At 48.4% G+C, this 11,325-nt stretch overlaps 1 protein-coding gene across 6 annotated transcripts in view; it reads left to right on the top strand.

Annotated features, from left to right (window-relative positions):
* The first annotated feature begins 3,523 nt into the window (after positions 1-3,523).
* NSF (N-ethylmaleimide sensitive factor, vesicle fusing ATPase) overlaps positions 3,524-11,325 on the top strand; it is a 75,203-nt gene continuing 67,401 nt past the window's right edge. For 2 of the 6 annotated variants that reach the window (XM_055697516.1, XM_055697517.1), the window contains exon 1: positions 3,524-3,646. In XM_055697516.1, the coding sequence (XP_055553491.1) occupies positions 3,635-3,646 (12 nt within the window). In that variant the 5' untranslated portion in view covers positions 3,524-3,634. Of the gene's footprint in view, positions 3,647-4,743; positions 4,840-5,979; positions 6,031-6,134; positions 6,156-11,325 lie in introns of those variants that run through there. The other 4 variants (XM_055697514.1, XM_055697515.1, XM_055697519.1 and 1 more) reach the window with 3 other exon arrangements.

Genomic DNA, 11,325 nt, shown 5'->3' with positions numbered 1-11,325 from the left:
AGGCAGAGCTGCACGGCCCCACGGCCCCCCAGCCGGTGGCGCGGCCCCGGCCCTCACCTCCATGGGCGGCCCCGGGACAACGGCTGCGGCGCTACCGGCGGCGCGGCGCCATGGCAGCCACCTGAGGCGAGGGGCGGCCGTTCGCCTCGCGCCGCGCCAGCCGCCGCCCGCTGCGCGCTCCAGGGGATTGGGCAGCCCCCGAGCCACCTGGCCAATGACAGCCGCTCAGCCACCTCGCGCCGCGCCACCCTCTCCATGCGGTTGTTAAAACCTCGAGAACCCGCCGCCCGCCGGTGCCAACAGAGCTTTATTGTTATTGGCCCCTATGCACCAACAGCTAGCCAATGAAAAATCACCTCGCCTACCCCTCCTGCCAATGAGGGGCCGCGGAGACGGTGTTAGCCCGGAGACAGCCCGCCGACCGCCTGAGGGCCGCCCGGCGGCTGTGAGGGCGGGGAGGTGCCCCGGGGCGGGGGCGCCACCTTTTGCCGCCCCGTGTCCCCGCTGGAGCAAGAGGAAGCCCCCATGATCCGGCACTGGTGACAGTGGCACTCTGGGGCCTGCTGGACTGAGCCCCCTTGGGGGAGCCAGTGGTTGAGGGGCTCCAGGCCCGGGGGCTGTGTGTTGGAACGAGAAACCACCGGAGACCTGATGGCAGAGGGAGCCCGGTTTGTGCCACGGGATCACTGTGTTGCCAGCCCTTGTTCCTTTGTACTTCTCATCATTGCTGCTGGTTTAGATACTCTGCCAAGTGTATGAATATTGCTGTTGTTACTAAAAAGGACTGAGGAAAGCCTAAATGCCCCGAAAGCAAACCATACTCCTGTTTTCACTTCTTAAAGCTATTTTGCTTTTTCGTTTTCTTAAGTTATTTTTACAGAATCTAGGGGCATAATTTTTGCTGCTGTCTCCATCAGGCAGATAAGAGCAATACCCAGATAACTTCGTGATGATAGAGGCACAGATTTTTATGAATTGCAGACATTTGTGTTGTGATACCTCTCTCTCCTTTCCAGCCTCCAGTGTGCTACCAGTGGGCTGGTTCACAGGGAGGTTAGTGGAGTGAGCCGGGGGGCTGGATCCTGCCCAGTGAGCCTTCCAAAGCCCACCCAGGGAGCACGGCATCCAGGACACAGATGTTGTGTCTGCTGGGAGCCGAGGTTTCACTCCGGGAGATCACCAGTGCGTGGAGGGGTCAGCAGTGAAGGTGGTTGGGTCAGTGGCCTGTGCCATCCCCCAGCTTCATCCCTTGCTCCCTGCCCTGGGGAAGGGCTGGCTGTGGGGCAGAGCTCTGGGACATGCCCTGGCCGCTGGCCTGATTCAGAGCCTTGTGTCCAAAGGTGCTCAATGTGCAGCCCTGTCAGCCAGGGAGACGAGTCCTGGCTGGAGCTCAGGACCAAGCAGGGCTGGGCTGGGCTCCCCCGTGGTCCCAAATATGAAGAGGAGCCGGACCTGACCTTCGTGTTTGGTTTGGGCAGCTTTGCTTGGCTTAGCTTTTCCTCGCTTTGAAATGGCGAAACGTGGGGGAGTGGTTGTTCCACCCTCACCGTCCTCTCACCAGTTTCCCTACAAATTCAGAGGGTTTATTTCCTGCATTTGCCTCTGCAAGAGATTCCTTCGAGGTCACATAGCAGAGAGATTTGAGAAGCTCAGAGTGGTGAGAATCCCCCCAGAATTATAGAATTCAGCCAGAGTTCACTGCTGGGGGTATAGCAGCCTCCTCTAGGGATGACACTCCAGGCCAGACACCTTTACCAACTGCAGAGGGAAATGCTGTTTCAGCTGATGCAGGTTTTGACCTGTTGGTCTCAGCTGGTTTTACATGTATCAGCAGCTGGGCAGCAGATGCCCTCCAGTGAGAGCTACCTGGCAGTGACCTGCTCGAAGCCAAGGGGTTATCTGCAATAGATAACAACCACTTTTCAGAGATAATTCCCCAGTGTGGTGATTTCTGTTGAGGAAGGGACACAGACGGAGAAACTGCTCAACTGCTGTGCCAGCAGGAAAAGCACAGTCTTACTGAGGGAAATGGAATTCTTGCACTGTTTAGATCTGCCCACAAAAGATTTAGGTATCGACCTGATGTCTTTATCCACCGAGCCCTGTACTCTGCACTGAGACACATCTGTGGCCTGAGGTATCGACCACCTTGGCCCACTGTGTTAAAGTGACACCCCCCCCCCCCCCAGTTTTCCATGCACTTGATGTTCCCCTCTGGGTTACAGTTGACATTGCTACCTGTTCAAGGCAGCAAATTGGCAGTTAAAATCAATATTATTATCTTATTATGTTGCCAAAGCTCTGTGCAGGAAGCTGTTGTGACAGGTTGCTAATGCATTGAAGCTGGCTCTCTGAATTGATTTCTTGACTGTTGAGGTCGGCTTTGGAGACAGTATCGAACCTTGGTTTGGAGTCCCAAGTGTTTGCTGCCTTCCTCCCTCAAAGCAGTCTAGACAGGAGTTTCATCCTCCCACAGAACATTTTACAGGGAGACACAGTTCTGCGAACAAGCTATTTTCATCTCTTAGCATGAGACAGTTTATCCAGTATGATTGGGTAGTCTTAAGAGTGAAGCACTATTTCAACCTAATTGCAGGAGTGGGCCCCCATATGGATCCACATCCAGAAGTCTGGCTACAGACATTCAGTAAATGCTCAAAGAGGGCCAGGCTAGGCCAGCTCCACGTAGAAGCAAGCGATGCAATGAGCAGAAGATGCCCATGTTGTGAGTGCAGGCCTCCCAATGGGCTTTAGAAGCCCCAAGCCTTCCTTACCAAAGAATTATGTTAACTCCAGGCTTTGATATGTGCTGAGAGACTGGAGAAACAGCTCTAAGCTGCCATTTCAGACTTGCACACACCTTTAATTTGTAGCACAAAGCCCAAAAACATGCCGTTAGTGTAAGCCAGATGCTGTTAAATGGAAAGCCGCTTCAGAAAAAAAGGTAAGCCATCAGATGTACTGTTGGTGGTGGTCATGGTACCCCGTTTAAAGTAACTGCTATATTGATGCGCTAATTGTTTGGAGCAGTTTGACAGATTTAAAGTCCCTTTTTCCTCACAAAGCACTACGGACCTGCGCACTGAGCGGTGTGTAGGATTCCATGCTCAGTGGCCCAGCAGGGCAAGGAGTCCCAAGGGCCTGACTGAGCGCAGCGATGCCCACCCTGCTGCTGGCAGGGGGTCTGCCCGGAGGCCTGAGCCCCTCTCAACCTCCCACCGTGGGGCTTAGCCAGTGCCAGCTGCCCCGCAGGGCCGCAGCGCGACGACCTCCTCAGCCGCTTCCCTCAGCGCACTGCCTGACCTTCCCGCCCGCCGTGAGGGAAACGGCGGCTCCTCCCACCCCGCCCCGCGCGCGGCCCCGCCAACCAATCCCAGCAGCGCTCTCTTCTGACATACACCAGGACTCCCGCCCCCGCTCGCCGTTTGACCAATGGGCTGGCGGTACTGGGAGGAGCTGCGGGCGGGACAACCAATCTAGCGCCGCCGGCCGTGCTGTTGGGGGAGGGTGTCCCTCAGGGCCCCGCCCAGCCCCGCCGCGACGCCTGCGCTGCACCGCCCCTTGGCGGCTGCGGGGCGGGACCGGCGCTGCGGCGCGGTGGCGGGCGGTGCAGCGGGCAGGGCGCAGCGGCAAGATGGCGGGGAGGGTAAGTGGTGGGGCGGGTGGGAACGGGGATGGACCCTTCCCGCTCCGCCCTGCTCTGCCCGGCCCCTCCGCTACCTACTTCCTCCCCCCTCCGCTTCTGCTCCTCTCTGGGCGCCGGGGTGGTTCGGCGGCTTCTCGCAGCCCTGCTGCCGGGTGGTCGTTGAGCCTTGTGGGGGGGCTCCCCTGAGGGTGCTGTGGTGGCCCTCCCGGTGATGTGGGGGGTCCTGAGAGTGCTGTGAGGCCGCGGTGGCCCCTTCTCCCTGTGGGGCGGGACTGTGGGGTTCGCTCAGAGCACTGTGAGGCCAGGGTGGCCCCTCTGTGGGTGTGAGGCAGGGTTCAGGGTCTCTTAAGGGTGCTGTGAGGTTGCAGTGGGCCCTGTGGGTTGCGGGGCAGGATTTTAGGGTGCCCTAGGGGTGCTGTGAGGGTGTGGTAACCCCTCGGAGCTGTGAGGTGAGCTTCTAGGGCTCCCTCAGGAGGCCTGCGAGGCTGGGGTGACCCCTCTCCTTGTGGGGTGTGGGGCAGGATTGTGGGGTCCCCAGAGCGTGCTGTGAAGCCCTAGTGATCTGGTGCTGCCAACAGGATTTAGGTTCTGCTAAGGGTGCTGTGCGGCTGCAGCAGCCCGCAGGCCCTATGAGGGGCAGGGCAGGATTTTAGGGTGCCCTGGGAGTGCTGTGAGGTTGAGGCGACCCCTCTACCCGTGGGTTGTGCCAGGGTCCTTTGAGTCCTCTCTGAGGGTCCTGTGAGAGTGGGGTGACCCCTTGGCGCTCTGGGATGTGGGGCAGGATTGTGGGATTCCCTGAGGGGCCTTGATGAGGCTGGGCTGACCCCTGTCCCCGTGGGGCTGAGTTTTGGAGTCCCCTGATGGTGCTGTGGGGTATGGGGCAGATTTGTAGGGCTCTTCGAGGCCCTAGAGTTTTATCTGCCCTGTGGGCACCATGATGTAATGTGGGTCCAAATTGTGTTAAAACCTACCTTAAGGGTTGAGCAGTGGTTTTATGCTGTATTTATTTAGCAAAAAATAATAAAAAAATCCCTGTCACTGATTACTTAGATAACATCAGCAAGTGGCCAAAAGGGCCTTAAAATGTGAAGGAACAGTCTTGTCTGTTTTTTAGTACCTTGTATACCACTCTGTTTTCAGGTGTCCATCTCCAAGTGGTGCAAGATGCGGTTAAGATTGCTCTTCTCTTTGCTGTGAGCTCTCTCATGCTTTGCTGAATATCAGCTTGTGAAAGTCACGTTCTTCATTAATGTCTGCTTCAGGCTAAAATCTTCTGTCTTGGACAAACAATTCAGTGATTGAGATCTTGGGGAAGAGGTTTCCTCGTATTTTTTTGTATTACGGTTTGTCTGGAGAATGCAGTGACAGATGGTGCAGTGGTGTGATGCAGAGCAGTAGAGGGTAGAGCAGTGGTGAGAAATTTGGCCCAGCCATAAGCTGTGCGTCACAGGTGAGCAGATCTACTTGACTGCCACCATGAAAACGCTGCTGATTAATTAAAAAAAAAAAAAAAGATGTTTTGCAGTCTCTCTCTTGTTCAAGAGCTTTTCTTCTGTCCCCGCTGCAGATAATGTGGTCTCGCTTTCTTCCTTGCACCTTTTTTCTTCCATCTCGCCCTTTGCAGTTAACCCAGGAGAAGTCTGTGTGTTTTGACTAGCTTTTTCTTTCAGCTTTCCTGTTGCCAGAAGCAGGAGCCCAGTGCTTGCTTTCATCAGTGATAAGATCATTTTAGGCATAACAAACATGGTGCTGAAACTCCCTGTAGCCTAAACTGATCTGGCTGCAGTGGTCTTGTCTTAGCCCCTACTCACTTGCTCCCCTTAGCCTTTTCAGCATGCTAAGTCGACTGAGAAAGCTATCCGTGTAGTTTGATGAGTTATTTTTCATTTGCCCTTGTCTGCTGGAAAGGCTTAGTGAATGGCCTGAGTGCTGGAGGTGGTGTCTGGAGATGTGGGGAGGAAGAAGAGGGATCAGGCCCAACTTTTTCCAGCTCCTGTGAGCTTTTGTGCTGCTAACCACCTGAAAAAATGTGCTTGTGTTTGGCCAACTTAGAAGCCTTATGGAGGAAAAGAAACATTTATGCAAATTTAAGAGAAAGAGCGGAGCTTAATTGCCTCATGATCTGGCAATTCGAGTGGGTGCTGCTTTCCTTGGGTTACCAAGAATCTTTTCTTCTTACTATTCAGCATTTTCATGATTTATCTACAAATATAACTGCTGCAGAATTATCAGATGATTTAATGCTATGAAAATTGTTTATAGGGGAAGTGTAATTTTCTGAGCTTGATTCCGTCTTGCAGTGTGTTGAATGCTGTTAACAAACGAACTGCCTGTTCCCTCCAGCTTGCATGTGGGATAGCAGCAGCTCTGAAAAGGATGCGGAGGTCAGGTTGAGCAAGCAACAGCATACGTTTTGGATGTGACATTGGAGCTATTGTGATCCTTGCCTGTGTAAATAAGGAATAGTAGGTAGGAGGATGGAGTTGTGTGATATCTCTAGGTACAACAGGTGAGTGATACTGGAACATTGATGCTATTCTGTTGTCAGCATTTTTAAAAGGTGCTTAAACCTGAAGAATGGATAGTGAAAGCTTCAGTGAGTACTTCTGACCTGAAAAAATGTCCTGCAATGCAATTTAGACCTTAATCTCTTTTATTAGACTTGTGATTTGATTTGTGTATGTATAGTTTTACAGAGAGAAATTAATGGCTTTCCTGATGTAGAGGAGAGACAAAATCCTTTAAACTTCCAGTAATGTTTTAAATAATTTAGACAAATGATAAGCCAAATGTTACTAATTGTCTGGTGCTGTTTCAGGTATATTACTCTACTCCCTTAATTGCACTGGGTTTCTTCAATCACAAGGAAGAGGCAGTGATTAACAGTGATTGAAGTTTACAGGAAAAGTAGTTTATGATGATTAGAAATAATGTCTGTTTCTGTTCTAATTTATTTGGTATCTCTCTCTGCATGGTAATCATTAGGCATGCAAGCAGAGCACTGAGACTTGCCAAGACATCAGCCGGCAGCTACTACAGAAGAGGGCATGTCTGTAGTTATGGATCCCTTGTACTAAGTCTGGACCTCTGGAAGTTAACTGGTGCTGCCTGTAACTGATTGATTTGAACCTCATTAGGAATTAGTTCTCAAAGGGATATAGAAAGGCCAGATGATTTCTCTGCCTTGTTCCAGCCATTGTCAGGCTGTTGATCCAGAACAAGCTGTGTTTCTGCTTGCATCTGTACCAGATTGGAGAGCTACGTGGAGAAATGGTGTAGGAAATGAAGCAGGTCTGCGTGGCTGCAGCTTTACTCTTGCAGGCTGGCAGGAGGTCTAGCTCTCTTCAAAGAGGAAATCATGTGTGCTTAACATTAGTTTGGTAGCATGGATGTTGGTGATGATCCCCTGTCAGAGAGACTGGTATATATTTCTTTAAGGAATATTAAAGTTTTGTAATAGCTGTAATGTATAACAGTTCATGATGATCAGAAATAATGTCTGTTTTATGTGGTACAAATGGTATAACACCTTAATTTTTCTTTATTTGCTATTTGGGACTCATTTGGAGCAGTATTGCCATTAACCTGGTGATAGGAGAAACTTGCCTGTTTGCTTCTCAGGAGAGATTCACATCTGTATTGGGTTGGAAATTACTTTGGTTTCACTCAGGTGCTAGTAGATGTTGGTTTACCTTGCAGAACTGTGCCACAACTCCTCTAGAAGAGCCTGTGACTTGAGCAGAAGATGTATTGCTGACATCTGTTCAAGTCAACTGTCAAATTGAGAGTGTAGCAGTAGTGGGAAGTGTGCTGACAGGGTGTGTCCCTCAGTGTTTTGTGGTGCTGAAGACACTGCAGTACTAACACGTGCTCTCTTGTACCCCTTGCAGTCAATCCCAGGACAGTTTTAGGTTGACAGTTTGGTAGAAACTTCGGAATAATAAGGATTGTGTTTTGTGTTTATGGGTTAAAGCTATAAAGTCTGATTTCTGCTAACATATGGCATCAGCCTTCATAGATGCAGGCGTCATCAGGCAACTAAAGAAAAATTTGTGAATCAGCTTAGTTTGTTCTTGCAGTGTGGTCCTGATCCTTCTATCATCACTTATCTTTTTTTAGTGTTTCCTAATATGTAATATGAAGAAATACGTTTTTAGCAATGTTTTAGGGAAATAGGAGAAAACTAAATCTGAATCTCCGTTTCTGAGATTGCTTCTGCAACTGCCTACCTGTCTTATGAAATCATAGCTAACAGACCTGTATCCTTCTTACAGGACTTCTGCATTGTAAAAACCCGTTCTAAGTTATTTAGGATAAAATTCTGACAACCGTGTAACCACGTGAATGTTTGTGCGCATGAGATATCCGACCCTTGTCATCTTTTATTAACTTTAATTTGTTACTTGGCTTAGCATTGCAGAAGCAGTGTGTCCAGAGCCTTATGTCTAAAGAGACAACGCAATAGGGAGATGTCAGTGCTGCCTCTCAATCTCCAGATTTGGGGGTGCTGGTATATCGTACCTCTTTTCTTATTGTGAACAGGCCAGAATGACTAAATTTTGTGAAGAAGTTTTCTTATTAGGAAAAATCTGTAAAAGTCAAAGAATCCTTTTGAGGAATTTCAAGTGTGAATTTCTTAAATATTACTCCCCCACTCTCCAGCACAGCAAGGTCTTTCTTCCTGTCCTCTGTCCTGTACCATAAGGCACAGAGGTCATTCAGGATAAGACCATGTGGTTTAGGAGATGCTCTAGCTATGAATTTGGAGGAAGTTCTGTCATAAAATCAGATCTGCTTGAGTCCACAGAAAACCAGTTCTTAGAAAACAGTGGTATTTATATTTTGCTAGATTACCCACCAGGCATGGTTTTCAGGCAGGGTACATGGTTTTCAGTGGAATTAATTATCACTGATTCCTTTCTTTACATGAAAATGTACAACCTCCACCCCAAAAACTAAAATATAGGTCCTTACGTCATGTTTTGATAGTATTTTTTTGTGATCCAGGAGTTGGTGGATACTGTCCAAGTACACTCACAAGTGTGAGAGAGGACAAGCTTTAGGAAGACCTGGTGCAGTGAGTGTCAGCTGACCTGAGTGGTGTGACAGATAGCAATGAGCTTAGCAACTGCAATATCTTTTTGAAGGATGAGGTTCAGAGTGTGGTCTCCGCATGATGCAGTTATTTGCATACCTGTCAAGATGCTGTCTCAAATCAGGGAAGTTCTCTTGACGAAGACTGGAGTTTTGTGACTAAATTTCTGCATTGGCCATCTTCAGAAAGTTTTTTAACCTACGGGAACTAGAGAGGTGTGTTAGGGAAGATCTGTGAACAGAAAAATTCAAGCAAGGAACACAGTCGCTACAGTTAATAGTAAAGCTTTCAACACAGTGTTCTATTACTCTGTGTTTAGGCCAACAGGTAAGACTACTGCTTGTTAAATCAGGGCTGAATATATAGTTCTTCAGACACTCTCTTGCCCTGCTGCTGCACTGGTATGCTCTTGCCTGTGTATGTATGGCACATACTCAGTCCAGGAAGGTCAAATGTTTGCAGGATAAAAAGATTTGACATGTTTCTCTAGTCTCCTGGGATGCAATAAAGCAATGACGTTCTACCAAAAATTCTTGAGTAATTGATACCCTAGAGTTGTGTCAAGTTTTTCTGTAGAAAATACACAAATATTTGCAAGGTGTTACATCTTAAACTCAAACTTCTTATAATTGGGCAGCGTTTGGTACATTAGTCAGTGTCCTGGAGAAGTTTAGTGCTAGACACAGCCCATCAGCAGCGGGCTAGTTGCAAATATGGAGGGATAGCAGCATCTCAGGCTTTCACAAGGCAGATTCCAAGTTTAAGGGGATATTTTTAACCTTGTCCCTATTGCCATTGGGTAACTTGTCTAAATAAAAGGGAAGAAATTTGCATCCATTAGGTGTCCTCACAGCTGGTGTGCCAAAATCCTGTGACTTGCATCCGAGGCTAACATCTTAGACATGGTTGTGTGATGTTTCATTCCTTTAAGCGTTTTTAAAAGAGGTTTCTATGAAACGCAACAAGTAGCAATTCCCTGTAATTAAAGTGTTGATCATCTTGCCTCACGGAAGAAATGTGAGGCAACATCCACTCCAAAAATGGATGTGTTAATTACAAACGCACATATTCTGAGCCATTATTGCTTAATTGGAAGATGAATATGATGTTAATGCTAAACTGTCAGGAAACAGCTTCCCAGTTATGGCACAGCAGCACAGGTTTTCTGAAATCACTTTACTGATCACATTGTAAAGAACTGGTATGGAGAATGACATCTTTGGGCAGAGCAACCCGTTTAATTAGATTATAGATGCTGTATGATAGTAGTAGCCTGTAAAAGTTCTCCTTTAGCACACTTGTTTCTTCTGCTTTTGTGGATCAGGCAAACCCTTCAGTCTTTGAACTGTGATTTGTGTTTCTGGTAACATTGCAGAATAATGGAAATAGTACAGCCAAATTCCCAAAGCTACATACATCTCGACTGCACTGGCTAAAATAGTGTTCGGAGTTAACAAAGCTCCCACTGTAGAACTGAACTAATTTAGCTGTAAGCTTGGCAAACAAAGGGTAAGTAGCAGTCACCACCCTAAAAAACAGTATCCTGTTTACGTCGAAGATAGGCTCTTCCATGCTAATAAAGTGTTTTTTGTGTGCTAAGACGGAAGTAATTTCTAGATTACTGCCCAGGCCCATGAGCAAGCACACATGTGCTATTAGATAAAGAAAATGAAAAATGTGTTAAGTGTGTATGTAAAGAACTGCAAGTGCAGAATAATTGGGGTCTGTATTCTGACCCCCACTGCGGGTTGGGCTCGACCTCCTTTACTTACGTAGCTAACTCTATTTGTTATCAGATGAGAAAGAGGAATTTCCTGGTGGTGCAGGCATGAAACAGCGCTGGGAAGAACGTTCCGTTTCGTTTCCAGCCCTGGGGGATTCAGGAGGTGGTGATGCAAACTCTTCCCTCTCTCCTATTTGAAGCTGTTCCAGCCTCCGTGTCAGCCGGCAGCTGGTGTGTATGTGGTGTGGCCATGTTTCCTTTGGTGCCTTCGTGGCTGCCCACGGGGAGGCGATTCGTACCAGTGGGAGCATCCTGTTTGGGGGACGTGAGATGGAGGGTTGCATCTTACCCATTGTTCTTGTCTGGACTCTGTATTGAGGCTGCCTTGGTGTTGGCTTGCTCAAAGTCCCCATTTGAATATTAATCCTGAGATTTTAGCTTTCCGAATGCGTTCATCTCTTAATAGAATAAAATTGATATTTATGAGCTTGTTATCAAGGGAGAGAATGCAGCTTCTTCCCGATGGGAATAAAAGCTTCCAGCAAAGTGAGCTGGAGGTCAGATGGAGCAGATGGAAAAGCTGGTCCTGAGCAGTCAGTCAGGGCTGCCGGTCCTGGGGGCCAGCATGCTTAACCTGCTGGGCACAGCAGGATGCTCTCTGAGCAGTTGTAGGTCTGGAAAGGAAACCTGTCTTGGCCAGCCTACTGTTCCAGAAAGTTGTTTGTAGGTCTTTGATCTCTTCTGGTAGCTGCAGAACTCTGGAAGCTTTATTCTGGTATTTTTTTTGAGGTGTCCAGAAAACAAAAAACCTAGTAACTTCCTTGTTGAATTTTTTTTTACTTTTATTTTAGACAACAGCAT

The sequence above is a fragment of the Falco cherrug genome, chromosome 20, assembly GCF_023634085.1.
Source record: "Falco cherrug isolate bFalChe1 chromosome 20, bFalChe1.pri, whole genome shotgun sequence".
Classification (NCBI taxonomy): Eukaryota; Metazoa; Chordata; class Aves; order Falconiformes; family Falconidae; genus Falco; species Falco cherrug.
Note: the sequence above shows the minus strand (reverse complement) of the source record. Positions and strands in the feature narration are given on the sequence as shown.